The sequence below is a fragment of the Myotis yumanensis genome, unplaced genomic scaffold, assembly GCF_028538775.1.
Source record: "Myotis yumanensis isolate MYYU_CA2020_CCGP unplaced genomic scaffold, mMyoYum1.0.hap1 SCAF_9, whole genome shotgun sequence".
In the NCBI taxonomy this organism is placed as follows: Eukaryota; Metazoa; Chordata; class Mammalia; order Chiroptera; family Vespertilionidae; genus Myotis; species Myotis yumanensis.
Window position 1 is genome coordinate 10,939,743 of NW_027223760.1, and position 20,764 is coordinate 10,960,506.

General features: G+C 42.6%; 1 protein-coding gene across 5 annotated transcripts in view; it reads left to right on the forward strand.

Annotated features, from left to right (window-relative positions):
* ST7 (suppression of tumorigenicity 7) overlaps nucleotides 1–20,764 on the forward strand; it is a 296,978-nt gene that overhangs the window by 127,544 nt on the left and 148,670 nt on the right. For all 5 annotated transcript variants that reach the window (XM_070423767.1, XM_070423769.1, XM_070423768.1 and 2 more), the window contains exon 2: nucleotides 2,652–2,734. In XM_070423767.1, coding sequence (XP_070279868.1) covers nucleotides 2,652–2,734 — 83 coding nt within the window. The remainder of the gene's footprint in view (nucleotides 1–2,651; nucleotides 2,735–20,764) is intronic.

Below are 20,764 nucleotides of genomic sequence, written 5' to 3' on the forward strand. Positions count from 1 at the left end.
TCCATGGGGTGAGGGTCCCCACTGGGAGGGGCTTGACCTGCCTGCAAATAGCCATCAGCCCCTCATCCAGGCTGGCCAGGCACCCCAATGGGGACCTCCACCCTGAAGGGGGTATGACCAGCCTGCAAACACCCATCATCCCCTCACCCAGGCTGGCCAGGCACCCCAGTGGGACCTGCACCCTGATCCGGGACACCCTTCAGGACAAACCAGCCAGCCCCCACCTGTGCACCAGGCCTCTATCCTATATAATAAAAGGATAATATGCAAACTGACCCTAACAGCAGAAAGACTGGGAGTGACTGGTCACTATAACACACAGAGAGCACCAGGGGGCAGATGCTCAATGCAGGAGCTGCCCCCTGGTGGTCAGTGCACTCCCACAGGGGGAGCTCTGCTCAGCCACAAGCCAGGCTGACGGCTTCCAGTACAGCAGCGCCTCCTCAGCAGCGCTAAGGATGTCCAACTGCAGCTTAGGCCTGCTCCCCGCTGGCAAGTGGACATCCCCCGAGGGCTCCCGGGCTGCCAGAATGATGTCTGACTGCCAGCCTAGGCCTGATGCCCCAGGGAGCGGGCCTAAGCCAGCAGGTGGACATCCCCTGAGGGGTCCCAGACTGCGAGAGGGCACAGGCCGGGCTGAGGGACCCCCCCAAGTGCACAAATTTTTGTGCACCGGGCCTCTAGTCCAGTTATAAATGATAATAAATAAAATATATTTATAAACTATATAGCTAACCTTTCTTTTTATTTATCCATTTATTTAATTCTTCAACTACAATTGACAGTCAATATTATTTCATGTTAGTTTCAAGTATACAGAATAGTGGCTAAATTATTATATAATTTATGAAGTGATCTCCTTGACAATTCAAGTACCCACTTGGTACCATACATAGTTATTACAATAATATTGACTACATTCCCTATGCTGTACTTTACATCCCTGTGACCATTTTGTAACTACCAATTTGTAATTCTAATTCCTTTACCTTTTGGACCCAATCTTCCAACCCTCCTCCCGTTTGGTAATCATTAGTTTGTTCTCTGTATCTATGAGTCTGTTTCTATTTTATGTGTTATTTTGTTTTTTAAATTTCACATATAAGTGAAATCATATCTATTTGCCTTTTTTGGACTGACTTATTTCACTTAGCATAATATCTTCTAGGTCCATCCATGTCGTTGCAACTGGTAAGATTCCATTCTTTTTTTATGACCAAGTAATATTCGACTATATATATGTACCACGTCTTCTTTATCCACTTGTCTATTGATGGGGACTTGGGCTGCTTCTGTATTTTGGCTATCATAAATGATGCTGTAGTGAGCATAGGGGCTGTACATAAATTTTCAAATTAGTGTTTTGGATTTTTTTGGATATATACCAACATGTGGACTTACTGGGTCGTACGGAAGTTGTATTTTGAAGTTTTTGAGGAACCGCCATATTGTTTTCCACAATAGCTGTACCAATCTGCATTCCCACCAACAGTGCATGAGGGTTCCCTTTTCTCCACCTCCATGTCAACACTTGTTTGTTGACTTATTAACTTTAGCTTTTCTGACAAGCTTGAGGTGATATCTCATTGTGGTTTTAATTTGCATTTTTTTCTGACAGTTAGTGACTTTGAGGATGTTTTCATACATCTATTGCTCATCTGTATGTCCTCTTTGGACAAGTATCTATTCAAGTCCTCTGCCCATTTTTTTAATTGGATTGTTTGTTTTTTTGGTGTTGAGTTGTATAAGTTCTTTATAAAGTTTGGATATTAACCCCTTATCAGGTGTATCATTAACCAATATCTTTTCCATCCACTGGTTGTGTTTCGTTTTGTTGATGGTTTCCTTTGCTGTGCAAAAATTTTTTGGTTTGATTTAGTCTCATTTGTTTATTTTTATTTTTGTATCCCTTGCCCGAAGAGAAATATCAGAAGAAAATATTACTAAGAGAAATGCCAAAGAGTTTTTTACCTGTGTTTTCTTTTAGGATTTTAATGGTTTCAAGTCTTACAATGAAATCTTGAATTCATTTTTAGTTTATTGTTGTGTGTGGTTTAAGAAGGTGGTCTAGTCATATTTTTTTGCATGTATCTGTCCAAATCCAATTTCCCAATGCCATTTATTGAATAGACTATCTTTACTCTATTGTATGTGTTTGTTTTTGTAAGTGAACCTTTCTTAATGGGCAACTAGGTCAACTGTATAGTTGATGTGAACAGAGTGCCAGGAGCCAGTCAGGAAAGTATAGCTGTTGAATATAGTTATTTTTTATTTGTTTTAAGGCTGACATACTGTTTTGTTGGTTCATCAAAGACTCAGGAAACATATAGGACATCTTCGCTATTTGACTGACAGTTATAACCAGCTTAGATGAGCCTTTTCAGTGGTGATGAATCCAAGAAAACCATTCACAACAATAAAAAAGGTGCTCTTTTTTCCTTGTATGGAGCTTTTTTCTTTCAGGATTTAATTTGACACCTGGTATTCTAAGCTTGTGTTGTGCCGAACCATTTTATTGGGGCTTTGTTATAGTTCTAAGAATTCTTATCACCAGAAAAAAATGATTTCAACAGAAAGAAAAATGAAGCAGTTGGTTTTACTGGCATACTCATGCATTCTTTGTTCTTCTCCCTGTCTCTTTCTTTTTTCAGTGAGCATGTTTTTGAATACGTTAACACCGAAGTTCTACGTGGCCCTGACAGGCACTTCCTCACTAATATCGGGGCTTATTTTGGTAAGTGATGGAATCTTTCCTATTTAAAAACATGCTGATTACATGTGTGTGTGTGTGTGTGTGTGTGTGTGTGTGTGTATGGTGTCCCAAAAATGTATACACACACTTTGAATAATTTTAAAGGCAGTGTTTATTAAAATACATTTCATTTTCAAAATTGAGCTGTCAGCTGTTAAAGTGTGTTTATATTTTTTTGGGACACTCTGCATATGTTAGTATGTATACAGGGTGAAAATCTAGAAGAATATACACCAGCAGCTTAATGATTATCTTGCATGTGTGTATATGTTATGTGGGGCCATTTATAGAGGCCTATCACTACTTAGGTTACATATTGGTAAAATATATTTTTTTAACTTTTTAAAAAAATTGGTTTCAGAGAGGAAGGGAGAGGGAGAGAGAGATAGAAACATCAGTGATGAGAGGGAATCATTGATTGGCTGCCTCCTGTATGCGCCCCCTCTAGGAATTGAGCCCGCAACCCTAACATGTGCCCTTGACTGGAATCAAACCCGGGACCCTTCAGTCCACAGGCCAACACTCTATCCACTGAGCCAAATCAGCCAGGGCCATATTTGTAAAATATTTTTTAAAACTTTAAGCAATCAGTCCGGCTGGTGTGGTTCAGTGGTTGAGTGTCTACCTAGGAACCAGGAGGTCATGATTTGATCCCTGGTTCGGGCACATGCCTGGGATGTGGGGGTATGCAGGAGGCAGCCAATCAATGATTATCTCTCACCATTGATGTTTCTATCTCTCTCTCCCTCTCCTTTCCTCTCTGTATCAATATATATGTGTATATATACATATATGTAACTTTATACAATCATGTATTACTTTTGTTGAAAGTGAAAAACAAAATATAAATAAAAGAGAAAATAAAGGAAAACAATTTTGCGTCAAATTCTAGGGTCTAAGACACTACAAAATAAATGTGATTCAGTTTAAGTAAAATGTTTTCATTACCCCTTTCAAAATAAATTATTGGACATAAGCAAAATCAGTAGAAATCAAGCTCTGTCTCTTTAAATTTATTGACATGGGTATGATAAATCTAAGCTTTTCCCCTCTGACCTCCTTCTCTCTCAAAATTTACATATATTTCCCTATTGTTTCCCTTTAATTCCAAATAAGCAAAAACAATGTGATAATTATCTCTGTGGTTCTATTACAGTGGTTCTCAACCTTGGCTGCACATTAGAATCACCTGGGAATCTTTTTAAAATCCTGATTTCTGGGCCTCATGCTCCGGAAATTCTGTTTCTTTGTTACTAATGTTGTGGCCCCACCCCATAACAAAGAAACAGAATTTCCGGAGCATGAGGCCCAGAAATCAGGATTTTAAAAAGATTCCCGGGTGATTCTAATGTGCAGCCAAGGTTGAGAACCACTGTTCTATTACATTAAGTTCTAAAATAGTTACAGGTGAGATAAATTATAACATCAGAATTCATTTTCTTTAAGTACCTTAAATAGGGTCATCTAACCTCAGTGGAATCAGTCCATATACTCAAATGACCTTTAAGGAGAAAGTGGATTTATACATTTTTTCTCTATATACGTAACCCTGTGATTACTTTTTATTATAGAAACAGGGACAAGAAAGTTTTCAGAGTTTGTGTTGAGAAAAGCTGTAGAAAAACACGTTTTGAGGGGAAGGGCACAAAGATGTGGAGCAAGTGCGTAAGTGAACCTGATGAACAGAGGGTTTCAGAAGCTTGAGCTTATAAGGAGCAGAGTAAAAAGGTGGGGCTGTGTGTGCAGGGCAGAAGCCTGCAAACAGGTGAGAGGAATGGTGGTAGTGTGGGGAGTATCCTTTCTTCTGGTCAGAACATATTCAGGTTAATCTTGCTCTGCTGTATCATGTGGGCTGCTGGACTCAAGGGAAGAGATGTTTAAAATTGATACTATTGCACCAGGAATGGGAAGAACATCAGCAAGGGGCACTCCAAGATGGTATGTAAGTGGAATCCAAATAGAAAGCCCAGTGTTGGCTGCAGAGACCAAGCTAACATGAGGGGAAGTATATTAAAGTTCCTTCTAAAAGTGGGTTGAAATGAGGTGTATGAAATAATTTATACCATATTGCCCCTTAAGTGCACACCCGTCTGTATCTGAAGTCTTTCTTGTTCTAAATAAAGACCTCATAGGGAGTTGGGCATCAGCTGTAAGAGATTTGCCCATGCTCATGTTTTTGGTTCGTAGTGAAGCCAGATTTAGAACCTGTCTTTAGGGTCCCACCTTTTTTTTTTTTTTTTTTAAATATATTTTATTGATTTTTTACAGAGAGGAAGGGAGAGAGGTAGAGAGTTAGAAACATCGATGAGAGAGAAACATCGATCAGCTGCCTCCTGCACATCTCCCACTGGGGATGTGCCCGCAACCCAGGTACATGCCCTTGACCGGAATCGAACCTGGGACCTTTCAGTCCGCAGGCTGACGCTCTATCCACTGAGCCAAACCGGTTTCGGCATAGGGTCCCACCTTATTATGCTGAAATGGACTGAAGAAACTTCAAACTTAGAAAATGCTTTCACATGCTTGATAAGTTATTACTAAGTATATGCTGAAAACATGGCAATCTTTTAGCACATGTATTTTTTTGGGGGGGGTTAGGTATTACAAATCTCCATCTAATAATTATTTACATTAAAAATAATATTTTAGTATTTTCCTAAAACATCTTCAAAATCTTTTTTCATTAAACAAATAGAAAAAAAGGGTTAACATTTTTGCATACAATTTGCATAGCAATATCATACTGAAACCAGTAATCCACTCTGGTGTGGAAAGGTCAGGTTGTGCATTCCTCTCAGGAGTGTTCACTTAAGAACATGACCTGCTTCGGTGGTGCTTACTTTGTGCCAGGCAGAGATCTAAACGCTTCACAACAGTACATTAGGTAGTTGCTAGTGTTGTTTCCATTTCACTTATGCATAAACGGGTGGTAGATCGGACAAGTAAGTAACCTGCCTCAGGTCACACAGCTGGCGAAGGGTGAAGAGGCATTTCCACCCAGGCAGTCATGCTTTCGCACTCATTTCGCTGCCTGCTGGTTAACTTCTCGGTTGTTGTGTTAGCTTGCTGCACAGATGGCGGGTGTGGATTTTATTCTAGCAGTATATTGTTATGGGAGCATTAGGCTTTAATTACAAGAGTGTAGGTAGCTTTCACTTTGAAAAGCTAGACCCCAAACAGTCATTTTTCCTTCTAACTCAGGGATGGTGAAGTCCCACCAGCTTGCTTTTCTTGTCTTCCAAATGAAGGATTTCCCTACCAGTGGTTGGCAGACTGCGGCTCAGCAAACGTGGCTCGAGAGCCACATGCGGCTCTTTGGCCCCGTCAGTGTGGCTCTGCCACAAAATACCGGCTCTTCCACAAAATACTGACTTCTGCGCATGGGCCACGAAGTTTCTTTTTTTTTTTTTTTTTTTTAATAATTTTTATTTCTTAAAGTATTACAAAGAGTATTACATATGTCTCCTTTTTTCCCCCCCTTGACATTCCCCCGGCCCCTACCCCCCGCCCCCCCCCGCCCCGTGTCTTGTGTCCATTGGTTAATCTTACATGCATGCATATAAGTCCTTCAGTTGGTCTCTTAATCCCCCCCCCCCAACCCTCCCCAGGCTTCCCACTGTAGTTTAACATTCTGTTCAATGTTGCTCTGCTTCTGTATCTACCCCTGTACATCAGTCCATACTGGTCCCCTTTATTTGTCCCAACCTCACTGGAGTAGTCTCAACCTCACCAGGGCCGTCTGAGCCTCACCAGGGCCGTTCCAACCTCACCGGGGCCGTCCCTACCTCACGGGGGCCGTTTCAACCTCACCGGGGTCGTCCCTACCTCACGGGGGCCGTTTCAACCTCACCGGGGTCGTCCCTACCTCACGGGGGCCGTTTCAACCTCACCGGGGTCGTCCCTACCACACCGGGGCCGTTTCAACCTGACCGGGGTTGTCCCTACCACACCGGGGCCGTTTCGAGCTGACCGGGGTTGTCCCTACCACACCGGGGCCGTTTCGACCTGACTGGGGTCGTCCCTACCTCACAGGGTCCGTTTCAACCTGACCGGGGTCGTCCCTACCACACCGGGGCCATTTCGACCTGACCAGGGTTGTCCCTACCTCACGGGGGCCGTTTCAACCTCACCGGGGTCGTCCCTACCACACCGGGGCCGTTTCAACCTGACCGGGGTTGTCCCTACCACACCGGGGCCGTTTCGAGCTGACCGGGGTTGTCCCTACCACACCGGGGCCGTTTCGACCTGACTGGGGTCGTCCCTACCTCACAGGGTCCGTTTCAACCTGACCGGGGTCGTCCCTACCACACCGGGGCCATTTCGACCTGACCAGGGTTGTCCCTACCTCACGGGGGCCGTTTCAACCTCACCGAGGTCGTCCCTACCACACCGGGGCCGTTTCGACCTGACCAGGGTCGTCCCTACCTCACGGGGGCCGTTTCAACCTCACCGGGGTTGTCCCTACCACACCGGGGCCGTTTCAACCTCACCGGGGTCGTCCCTACCTCACGGGGGCCGTTTCAACCTCACCGGGGTCGTCCCTACCACACCGGGGCTGTTTCAACCTGACCGGGGTTGTCCCTACCACACCGGGGCCGTTTCGACCTGACTGGGGTCGTCCCTACCTCATGGGGGCCGTTTCAACCTCACCGGGGTCGTCCCTACCTCACGGGGGCCGTTTCAACCTGACCGGGGTTGTCCCTACCACACCGGGGGCCACGAAGTTTCAATCGCACTGTACATGCACGCCCGCACGTGGTATTTTGTGGAAGCGCCACACTCAAGGTGCCAAAGAGCCGCATGTGGCTCGCGAGCTGCGGTTTGCCAACCACGGCTAGACCATAGCCATTGCAGATCAGGCTGGTGAGGCTTTCTCCCTGCCTGTGGGCTGCAGCTGCTGAAACCTGATGACCACTGCCGTGCTGCCTTATGGGATATTTGCATGGCAGCATTCTCAGAGGATATGCCTGACTGATGTGGAACTTTGAGCAAAGGAAAACCTCTAATGTGTGACGATTTTGAAAGACCTTTCTCAAAAATGTTTAGTTTGTAACTACAATGTGGGAATAGTTGTTGATAGTTTTAGGCTCCTGCTTTAGGTTGTTGACATTGGTGTTGTCCAGCCTTCGGGGACTCAGCTTTGCTAACCCTGGAAAGGAACCTAGGGTGGAGGTTTCTATTCAGCCATAACTCTTTTCTGCCAAGTGCATTTCTTGGAGAAGCAGCATTGAGGTAAAGCAGTGGTTCTCAACCTTCTGGCCCTTTAAATACAGTTCCTCATGTTGTGACCCAACCATAAAATTATTTTCGTTGCTACTTCATAACTGTAATGTTGCTACTGTTATGAATCGTAATGTAAATATCTGATATGCAGGATGGTCTTAGGCGACCCCTGTGAAAGGGTCGTTCAACCGCCAAAGGGGTCTCGACCCACAGGTTGAGAACTGCTGAGGTAAAGGATCAGGTGCTTTGAAAAGAGCTGCTTAGTGGTTTGGTTTGTTTCCTGGCACCAGAGAGACGATTATCTAACTACTCTCCCCTGAGCAATGTTCGGAGAGTCAAGCAGTGAACATTCAAAGCACAGGGCTGCCCCTGGGGAAATCGGTTGTTTGGGGACCTCAGGATTCCTTTGCTGGAGACTGAAATTATCATGTAATGTGATGTTTTAGGAGAACAGAGGTAAGAAAACAAACAAAAAACCCTGGTGTTTTTCTTGTGAAGAAAAAGTCAATTAACTGAACAAATATACATAGAAATAAAATGTGTTTGCCAAACACTATTCTCTTTTACACTAATGTGTTTAAAAATAAATGAGGACTAATTGGTGTACATTTTACTAGATGTCACAGCTAGTTCTTAATTTCATAGGTTGAAAGCCAGCAATGAGTTTGTTATTCTGCCTACTTCTCACTCTTCCCTTTTGGTTCCTGTGCCCAGGTACCCATCCAGGCAGCTCTCTCTCTTGCTTAACTTCAAGCTGCCTCTCTGCCTGCTTGGCACAAGTCTTTTCATCTCAGTCTGATTCCAGCCATAGGAACACACTTGTAATCACAACCCGAATCTATCAATTTTGTCTTTTTTTAAAAAATATATTTTATTGATTTTCCACAGAGAGGAAGGGAGAGAGACAGAGAGCCAGAAACATCGATGAGAGAGAGACATCGACCAGCTGCCTTCTGCACATCTCCCACTGGGGATGTGCCCACAACCCAGGTACATGCCCTTGACCGGAATCGAACCTGGGACCCTCCAGTCCGAAGGCCGACACTCCATCCACTGAGCCAAACCGGCTTTGGCCAATTTTGTCTTTTATCTGCTCTATCAAGGACATGCCCAGTCTGCTTGAAGTAGCCTCTGTGGGCAATGTTTATTTCAATGGAGAACATTTATGGGTTTTGTTTTGGTTTTTGAGAGTTGTCAGGTGGATATGTGGAGAAAGTGCTCCCCTCAGTTTTCTCAAAATCTTGGTAGAATGGAGAAAATGCTGTTATGTTGTGTTGACATTCATATATAGACTGCTGTACCCTCATTAACATATATATATATGTTAATATATATATATATAATATATATATAATATATATATACACACATATATATACATATATATATATACACACACATTAATTTTTTTTTTATACACACACACACACACACACACTAGAGGCCCGGTTCATGAAATTCGTGCAAGGGGGTGGGGGGTCCCTCAGCCCTGCCTGCACCCTCTGCAATTCTGTAATTCGGGACCCTTACACCTTTTTCTTATCTAGCTAACCTCTTCACATTTAAAAAAATTAACTGAAATACCACCTACTCAAGGAAATCCTCTTTGAACAAATCTCTTTACAATCTGTATTAAGTATTTTCATAGTATATCATTCTTTTTCTTTAACAGCAACTTAGAGTGGATGCAATGTGCTTCTCATTCTTGCATCTGGATTTTTTCTTCTTGCTCTTGTAATAGCAAAGCTTATCCAATTTACATTCATTTGCCCTTCAAGGGCTTATATTTGGTTCAGTTTCTAGTTGGCTCCCTGCTTTTTTTTAAGCAATAAATTTGGGTTGTGATAGTGAGCCTCACTTGTAATCAAGCCTGTAGGTCTCCCTATCTGAATATTTCTATAATACCTATCACTTTAGCATACCAGAGATTGTGTTCATTTATAGAAAATAACAATAAATGTCACCTGATCATTTGCTTTTCTAGTACTATTTTATAGTAAGATGTATTATTCTAGTAATTTAACTATTATAAAACTGAGGCATGCAGAAATAAATCACATTGAACAATAAAGAATGTCTCAAATATCAAAGCATAGTACACTTAGGGTCCCTTGTCCTGTGCCTCAGATATCATAGCATATTACACAGTTCACATTAGAACTCAGTGTCCTTTAAAATAGGAAGGGATCACATACTCATGAAGCAGCTACTTCCACACATATTTTTTTTATTTAATCACAGCACATATTCTTTGTACTAATTGTTGGAAAATCATCCTAGCAATTCCCTCTGTTCCTCTCTGTATTGTTGCCTTATATTCTGATGTCATTACTGCACTTTTATCATCCACTCGCTCTAATAAGACTGTGAATTATTTAAGGGCAGAGATTATGACTTGAGCTTGTGTGTTCCCTGTCATGGTGTCTAGATAAATACTCAAATGCCATCCAGTCCAAATGACTGTGATGAGAGAGGCCCACTGTTGCTGGAGACCTCTGATTTTTATTTAAGGGGCCTTACTTGTTCTGCGCCTTTACAGAAGGGTGAGTAGTGGCTGAGGGAATTTGAGGAAACCCAGACAGAATTCTCCTCCTAAAAGATTTTGCTAAGCTGGCACCCGGGACCACTGGGCATTTGTCCAATTAAAACCCGGACACACAGCAATAACAAAGGCACTGGTCTCCTACTGCTAATGCCTAGGGATCAAACCCCAGCCTGCAGGAACTCACCCCAGTCAGGACTGGGCCACTAGGTGGACCTGGGCCGGTGCTCCTAACTCTGGGGAGAGGGAGACTTCCTGTGGGTGCAGGCTAGAGGCCCCGGACTCCACGCCACTCACCCGAACAGGTCCATAGTGCAGGCTGGTCAGCGGAGTGGCTTCTTTGCCTGGGATTGCAGTGAGGACTGGCCTGGCTGTTTGCCCTGCGGTCAATCTCAGGGAGGCCTGGCCTGTTCGCCCCGTGATTGCTGAGAGGGCTGGCCTGGCCTGTTCGCCCCATGATCGTGGGGAGGCTTGGCCTGACCTGTTCACCCCGTGATGGGCGCTGGGCTGGGGGGTGTGGTCCCAAGCCGCCACTTGGTGCCGGCGCACATGCAAGTGGCCACGGGACAGGAACATCCGCTTGGTGCCTGTGCCCATAGGCCCGGAGTGGCCAGGGGTGTTCTGGGACCCCGGCTGCTCAGGGCCTATGCGTGGGCCTATAGGCTAGGAGCGGTCTGGGTCCCGAGGATGTTCCCAGGACCCAGGCCACTCTGTGCCTGCATGTGCAAATTAACCCACCATCTTTCTTGGGTTAATTTGCATACTCTCCTGACTGGCTGGTGGGCATAGCAGAGGGACGGTCAATTTACATGTTTCTCTTTTATTATATAGGATATATGCTCCTATACCTACATTTTACACATATTAAATTGAGAGATATAATGTAAACATCCAGAACATAATATTTGAAGTGAGAATCAAGAACAAAAAAGGCAGAAAATTAGAATAGTAAATGAAAGAATTAGCTCATGGATTAGCTGTAAAAGAATTATGTTTTAGAGGAAGAGGTAGAAGGGATGACAGATCATGTGGGAAATCCATTGTAATAAAGATCCATTTATTGAGTTTTGCATTCTATTACAGGTATTATTTTAAGCACTTTGCATGTATTATTTTATTTAATTCCCATTGAAATTCTAAGTGGTAGATATAACCAGTGCCTTTCTTTGTCCTGCTCATATAAACAGAAACAAAGTTTAAAAAATTTGGCCAGGGTTATAGTATATCTTACAAATGGTGAGATTTGAATCCACATTTGTCTGATCATGCCCTCTATCCCTCCTGTCCAAAAGTAAGGGGGTGGCCCATTTGACCCAGTAATCCCCCTGCTAGGAATATATCCCAAGAAACTAGAAACACCAATCAGAAAGGATATATGCACCCCTGTGTTCATAGTAGCACAATTTATAATAGCTAAGATTTGGAAACAGCCTCAGTGCCCATCAGCAGATGAGTGGATTAAAAACCGGTGGTATATCTATACCAGCGGTTCTCAACCTGTGGGTCGAGACCCCTTTGGCAGTCAAACGACCCTTTCACAGGGGTCGCCTAAGACGATCCTGCATATCAGATATTTACATTATGATTCATAACAGTAGCAACATTACAGTTATGAAGTAGCAACGAAAATAATTTTATGGTTGGGTCACAACATGAGGAACTGTATTTAAAGGGCCAGAAGGTTGAGAACCACTGATCTACACAATGGAATACTACGCTGCTGTAAAAAAAAAAAAAGCACTCTTACCATTCACAACAGCATGGGTAGACGTGGAGAGCATTATGCTAAGCAAAATAAGCCAGTCAGAGAAAGATAAATATCACACGATCTCACTCATTTGTGGAATATAATGAACAACATAAACTGATGAACAAAAATAGGTCCAGAGATAGAGAAGCATCGAATAGACCAGTGATGGCAAACCTATGACATGCGTGTCAGAGGTGACACGCGAACTCATTTTTTTGGTTGATTTTTCTTTGTTAAATGGCATTTAAATATATAAAATAAATATCAAAAATATAAATCTTTGTTTTACTACGGTTGCAAATATCAAAAAATTTCTATATGTGATACAGCACTGGAGTTAAGTTAGGGTTTTTCAAAATGCTGACACCCGAGCTCAAAAAGTTCGCCATCACTGGAATAGACCGTCAAACCTCAGAGGGAAGGTGGTGGGGGGCAGGTCAGAGATCAACTAAAGGACTTCTATGCATGCATATAAGCATAACCAATGGACACAGACACTAGGGGGGTGAGGGCATGTGCTGGGAGGTGGGAATGGCCTAGGAGAAGTCAATGGGGGGAAAGGGAGACATATGTAATACTTTAAACAGTAAAGAATTTTTTTTAAAAAAATGAGGGAGTGGGCCTGGAAGATCGTTATGGCTCCTTTTAACTTCTTTATTTATTTATCTAAAGAACTTCACCTGCACTTGAGGTAGCACTTTGATAGACATAAGGATCACCCAAGTAATTCTGGTGCTAAAAGTGCAAAAAAGACTCAGGGAGACGATTGGAAGGGCGTTTGAGGTGTGGGAAGTAGCGTATAATTATCATGTTGTGTCCATTACGGAGCAGCTGTCACTTGGCTGTAGAATAAAAAATGAGAGAGATGCTGTGGGAACCTGCAGACAGTGGGAGGAGACTAAGGCTCATTCAGCCTTATCAGCTTCCTGGGTCACCATGAAAACTAATGATCTTTTGCAGATTAGATGCCGCAGAGTAGATAGATGCCTGTCAGGGTCTGAGTGGATCAGATTAATGATGAGACATGGTGAAGAAGGTGAACAGGCTAATGGCAGATAAAGGGACAAAACTATCTTTTTGGTTTTTTAAGTTTATGTTTGAGCACAAATTGAGAGGCTTGAAAATTATGCAGTTGAAGGGCTGGAGGTAGGAACCCTCAGAAGCCATGCAATGGAAACCAGAAAAGACCAAAGGACTAGGCATCCAGAAAGCTTATGACTTGCCCAGGTCACCTTGCCAGGTAAGGGTGAGTGAGGACTAGGATTTAAATCTCCACTGCTTGGCCACGGCATCCTTCTCCTTTCACGACGTGTTGACTGGAAGGTGGAGAGCAGCAGTGTCTAGCAGTTGATGTTTTCATGTTAACAGACTCACTGGAATGGGTCAGGTAGATAAGAAAGGGGAGAGGGGGAGAGAAGAAAAGAAGAAAAAGGGAGGGAGATGCAACCTTCTCAGGGGGAGACACTTCTATCTTTTTTCCGATTGGCCATGGGTTGGGTCAGATTTGGCCAGTCTAGAACATAGACCAACACCTCCCATGATTTAAAAAGTATATTTTTTTTGTGTCATCATTTATTATTTTTGTTCCCTCTATAATGGAAGCTTCACAAAGGCTGGGACCATATCTGTGTTTTTGTATACCACTTTTTGTATATGTTTGAGTAAACACTTAGGGATATTTGTTGCTTGCACAGAGATCCAGTGAGTGAAGGAATTAACCAACTGCATTAGAATTATCTGGGGAGCTTCTTTAAAACGCCACCCAAGACCAAGTATGTGAGTTGGCAGGGCTTGGGGCACATGGCACAGGCTGGCTTTTCCTAATTGTCCGTGGCTCTATAACTTCATCCCAAGAGAGTGACCCTTCCTTCTAAGCCACAATCAGTAATGCTACAGTGGAAAGTCTCATCCTGTGGACATACAGACACTGAGGCGGGATGGATCATTGACTATTGACCTTGAAGAAAACCTCAGATCTCTGTCTTCTCTCTTTTCTTAAAGGCAGTAGGTGGCCAGGGTAGGGCATGGAAGGGCATGAATACCAGTTCTTCACACAGCCCCCATAACTGATAGGGAAACAAGTGACCGAGGAGGGATGAGACCAAGGAAGCAGGAGGTCAAGACCTCTTTGTATCTCTTCAGTATTCCTAAACAAAACATACAGAAACTAAGAGTAAAAAAAATGTCTGCCATAAGGAATTGGGAGGGACTTTTAAAGGGTAGGTGAGTAAGGAGAAAGGAATATACTTGAAAATTCTAACAGGAAAGGAAAAATGTTATGGATCTTAACATAAACCACCTGTAACAACTGCCTTAGTTTTATCTCATTTAAGCCCAGGATATTCCCTCTTGCCCCAATGCTGGGGTCCAATCCCAGCGGGTCCAGGGGTCCCCAAAGGTGTGGACGGAGTCAGCGAAGAAGGAATGACACGAAGACAGCCTTCAGTTGATCAGCAGCCTAGTCAGGACCTCTAGCCAGGTTCTCCAGCCAAAGTTCTGGTCGGAGTTCTGGTTAGGAACTGGTTAGGAACTGATGAGGATCTGATGAGGATCTGATGTTTATTGTCTTGTTACATCCGTATTTATACCAGCCGATTTTAATCCTGTCAATTTCTATTACAAAGGTTAGGGTGTTTCTTATCTCCATTCCAGGGAGTAAAGATTATGTAGCTTCACTACCCGCCTGGCACTTAATTAAGGGGTTGTATCCCCTCTCTAACCTCAGGGAAAGATCCCCACCTGGGGAAACAACCTTTCTCAGAGAGGTGACCTTGGTTAAAACACATGGCGCTAAAGGGAGCAAACATATTAAGAACAGTATGCTATATACGCCAGGTCCATTGAAACATATGCTGTGCAGATGTTTCTTTCCTGCAGCGACTGTGTCAAGCAGCAAGGATGGACCGGCTTCCAGCACCCCAAACACTGTTTACCCCCAAGTATATTTCTGAAGACTTAGAGCAGGTGTCAATTTGGCATTTTTTTTCCATAGAAGTATACTGCTAGAAAGTTTCTTTTCTTTTTTTAAAAATAAATTTTATTGATTTTTTACAGAGAGGAAGGGAGAGGGATAGAGAGTTAGAAACATCGACGAGAGAGAAACATCGGTCAGCTGCCTCCTGCACACCCCCTACTAGGGATGTACCCACAACCAAGGTACATGCCCTTGACCGGAATCGAACCTGGGACCTTTCAGTCCACAGGCCAAAGCTCTTTCCACTGAGCCAAACCGGTTAGGGCTAGAAAGTTTCATATTTCCTCTTTAATCTCCATATCACTGTATCTATCCTCTTGCTATCATCATCTGCTTTAATCCACAGGAAGCACTCAGTTAATCTCAGACTGTGACATCTGTGTATTTCCCATGGATTTAATGGAATTGGAGTGGAATTACTAACATGCTGCTATATGGAACCTTGGAGTATTTTTTAATGTGATATGTGTACAGGGAAGTCCCTCATTCATGGAGAGAAGTGTTTTATATATAGAACATGCAATTCAAGAAGAGGAGGTCTTATTGGCTATGGCGGGGTCTCTCTTTTCCGCGTCTAGCATGGAAAGAGAGTGATCCGGTTCTTTGAGTAGGGGGGCTGGGGATTGAGAAATGAAATAGAGACAAGACACAAAGGTGGAAGGAAAAGGCTGGGTCCGGGTGGACCACTGTCCTCTTCGGAGGGAGAGACAGGGACCCAGCACCGAAGCAGCGTGTTTATTTTATACCCCAAATACCAGGAGGTTTCACCAAAACTAAAGATAAAGGAGCTTGGGTGGGCCCGAGTTGTATTCATTCCCAGTGCTAGACTGGATTTACATATCCAAACCTCCTCCCGGACACCTGGGCAAAGATGAAAGTCAATGCTGAGAACACTTCTGCCTTTTTGGTAAAATGTGTATCCAAGACGGGGCTCTGCCTGTCCCCTTGGGTTCAGCTGACAATTATTAAGGAAAAATGCCCATGTGCCTTCCCAGGGGCCCTTTACAATTGGCTAGGCAGAATCTAGGCCTCTTCAGGAAATATTCAGCTTTTAGGTCTGCAAGAAAGATGAAAGGGCCTTGTCTGTTACCTTGTGTCAGATTTTTGTTCCTTCCCTGGGGCAGAAGATGAGACAAGTTTGCACCTTAGGCCAGCTGCCAACCTAGATCTCCACCCTAAGCCCCAACCCCAGTGCTCCTTAGCCATCCTCTGCTTCTGTCAGTTAGTAAAGGAGGAGGTCACAAGGCATTGGGAACTGAGACCTAGACAAATGGGTCTTTGTTTTAAATGTGATCCAGGTTCTGAGTATAGCTTATGGCCCTTCTGTTCTACAAGGTATAGATTCAAACCATTTTTTCCATCCTCACATTTCCAATTCCATCTCCACTTCTCTTATTCTCAGAACATAAACCTTGTCTGCATCTCTATGGAGATCAGTTTCACCCACTTGTTATCCCTTTGTTGCCTTCTTATATATGTAAACTAGCTCATAGCACACCCTACTTTCCAAAATAGAATGAATCCCTCTACTCATTCATCCTTCCCCGTTCTTCCTGTCTTAGATCAAGAAATGGTAGGTTACCTTTTCAAGGAAGGGTGGGTGTGCTTCCTGGGCTTTGGCATCTTGCCTCATGGTTGGTTGAACTTTTTTGCATCTTCAGTTTCTCTTTCCACTAGATTCTTTCCTCTTCCATAAATATGTGTAGGCCCCTTTTTTTAAAAAAAATAACAAACAAAATTAATATAAACCCTTTCATTGGTCCTGTGTTTATTTAAATTATATACCATTAAGTCACCAGGCCAGTCCTTATCATCCATCCATTCATCCTTCTAATCACCTATTCATCCATCCAGTCTTCCAATCATCCATCCATCCATCCATCCATCCATCCATCCATCCAACATTAACTGAGTGCTTACTGTGAGTTTATTTTACACATTAAATAATCAAGTCCCAGAGAATCAAAAGAATCAACCAAGGTCACACAGCTCAGCTGTCATGAAGTGTGTTAGGGTTTTTACCTTTCAGCTAGATGGTAGGTTCACTGTTGCTTTCTCAACTTTTAACCCAGTTGATGCTGTATAATCCTTGGGGTGGAACATGAGTAGGAAACACATGCTAGAGAGATTGTTTTTAAGACTACGAAATGTGTTAATCTATATTTTAATGTTATGGTTATTTTTCAGATTAAAAACTGTTTTGTTGTACTGTGGCAAGCCCAGTTAGCTATTAGCATGTCCCAAAACTAATTTTAAAATTTAAATTTGCTTATGAGAGCTATGTAGGTTATGCACCGTGGAGAAGAATTCAAAGTGACAACAAACATTTGCATGTTAGGTAACACCATCTGCCCATTTGGATTAGTGTGGCTCTTCTAAAATACTGTGAGACGCTGGCCCAAAGCCTGTCATGTTTCAGGATAAAAGGCCGCTTGTTATGCTAAGATCCCAAATTAGAAGACTTGGTTTGAAGTTGAAGAAGGCTTTAAGTCCTTTCCTTCTTTCTTGAAGTAGTTGTTCATTCAATACACATTGGAGCCTGTGTTCTAGGTTGGTGGGCTCATTAGTATAAAGAAAGACAGTGATGGGTAAGAAGCCATCTACTGCTGAGAAAAGGCTCTCCTCTTCTCCCCCAAACAGCTGCAGAAATAACCCAGTCTTCACTGAGGTCCATTATTCCTACTTTAGAAATACTGTATAGAAGGTCTGTCTCTGATTATAATATAAATATCCTATTCATAAGAGTCACTTACACCTTAGGGTGAGTTACCAGGTCCAATTTGATTGGCTACTTCTAGGTTGGTTTTGATAGCTAAGAAACTTAAGAGAGACAGTAGAGTGGGAGGACACATGGAAGTGAATATTTGAAAAGGGATAGGCTACATCTGTCTGTTTAAATGATCAAGAGAGTTAAAGAAAAATAGTATCTTATTATAGGGCCCTGGTAAGATTAGTGGCACGGAGCTGGGGCTTTAGACTAAGCAACTACTACTTAAGTAGCTGGGTGACTTCGGTCAGGTCACTGCACCTTCCCGTACAGACCTCATTCCTCATCTCTAAATGGAGACTGTACATGGTGCTTTAAAGTCCCTTTTAGTAATGACATTCTCTGATTCTGCTGGATAAACTGAGAAATCTGAAGCATCCCGAGGTGTTTTTTGTGATGGGAATAGGCCATGCGAGGAGCAACCTGTGAGAGGCATTGTGGGTCTGTGGCATGGACTGGTAGTGCAGGGCCACTTCTGTGCTCTGTAACAGCTCATGCCTGGTGTGGAGCATTTAGCGCCATGTGACTGAATGAATGAACTAAGGCCTGGCAGGTGCCCAAGAAGCAGAATATAGGAAGCAGAGCAAAGAAAGCTCCCCCATCACAGATGATTGAGAGCCACCCGCAGCTCTGTGGTCAGTATTTTGAGTCCCTTGGAGTCTTTCTTCTTTTCTAAAGGTAACAGGGCTGAATGATGAGCAATACCCCTTTTCACAACGATTTCCAGGGTTTTCAGCCAACAACGTAGTAACAGGATAAGATACTGTACTCTCGCGAATTGTAGACTGGCAAAAGAGGGGTGTGTCCTAGCAGCGTGTGAGGGGTGTATGTTACCAATACACTAACTGATAGCTTTGCTGCTACTTTTGAGAACCACCTATGCAGCAGGCACTGAACTAGGCCTTTTACATGGAGGTTGAGACTAGGTGTTTTACATGGTTGTGAAAATTGAGGACCTTTAATAATAAATATATTTTTATTGATTTTAGAGAGGGAGAGAGAGATAGAAACATCAATGATGAGAGAGAATCATTGATCGGCTGCCTCCTGCATGCCCCCTCCTGGGGGTAAAGCCCGCAGCCCAGGCATGTGCCCTTGATGGGAATCAACCCAGGACCCTTCAGTCCTCAGGCTGATGCTCTATCCACTGAGCCAAACCAGCCAGGACTAATAAATATATTCTTAATATTAAATATGATTTATAATAAATATGATTTCCACTAAATAAACTTATATTTAAATAGATTAAATAATTCACCTGAGGTTACAAACTCTTTTCTGGATTCGTGGTTTATAAATTTACCATTCTTAAACTTTCTTCCTAGCATTTCAAATATTATAGACTAGTCCTTTTTCTTCTTAGCTTTCATATCATATTTTTCCATCTGCACAGTGAAATTACTTAAACTTGATCTCTTAACACATTGCGTACCGCATAGAAATCTCTAAGACATATGCCAGGGACCGCACGTTTTTGGGCAAACTGCACGTTATTTAAATCATCATAATGCACTTTAGGTGTTGTTTTTCAATAATTATAACATTTGTATTTACAAAAACAAACAATTAAACAATTAAAGTTCCTAGTACATTTTTAACGTATGGTACTGCATAAAACATTTTCCTCTATGAAGAGGGACCAAACAAAATTTACATAAGTATCTAGATTCGCTCCTTTTTCCATGGGCATGAAAAACGAGAACACTCGTGAGCAGTCCTTAACAGATGGTGCGCGAAACACGAGAAAACTCCTGAGCGGTACGAAATGTGTTAATACATGGAAATTCACATGGTCAATAGGGGTAACTCTTTGGAATCAAGTTCTTGGTCTAATTGATATTTTCTTCTGGTCATTCATAGATGTTCTTTCTGTCTGTCTGAAAGAAATTTTTGTTAGACCAAAAGAGAGAAAACATCAATTTAAAAATAATAGCCCAAAGCCCATTCCAGAGTAGATATCAAAATTTTGTTTTTATGAAGTAAGTAAAGTTAAAGGTAACTCATTCTATGTTAATTTCACATTCTTTATTATTATGGAAATATAATGTAGTTATGCTATGAGACTCTGGGATATAGTTGATTCTTAAATTTCTTCTGGGTAAAGATCTGTGACTGCTTAAAAAAGATGTTCCAAATCAGATAGGGAGGAGAGGAAAGGCTGTGGGAGAGAGCTACCTCAAACAGTGGTAGAAAAGCGCCAGGTGAGGAGGGTTGGGAGAGGTTTCTTGCTTTCCCAATGCTTAGGAAATTCTGATTTTAGTCCAGTTATGTGAGTATCATTGCTTTTACTAATGAAAGTTATTTCTTTTCTCCTTTGCAATCCACAGTACATAACAATTGGTATGTTTATGAACTAGGAAACATTATTGGTAGATGCTTGTGTTTATAAAGCACTTCTTAGCAGGTGGGACATTGCTGAATCTCTTAGCAGTTGAATGCCATCCATACATGAAATGGGATGCCTTCCACGCTTTTTGTAAAACTAGCATTTTTCTAAGGAGATTGTTTCTTTTTTAAATGGAATTTTGCTATCTTAATAATTTTATGTATGTATGGCTTTATCACAATCTTAGGTGGAATATTTCATAAGCCATACTTCTAAAACTGGCTTATTTGTATATATTTTTAGAGTTCTCTTTCAGCTATATTGATTTTGTTATTAGAATAACTAGAGGCCCGATGCACGAAATTCGTGCAGGGGGCTCAGCCCTCGCAGCCACAGTGGCTTGCCTTGGCCCTCACAGCCCTGGCTTCGT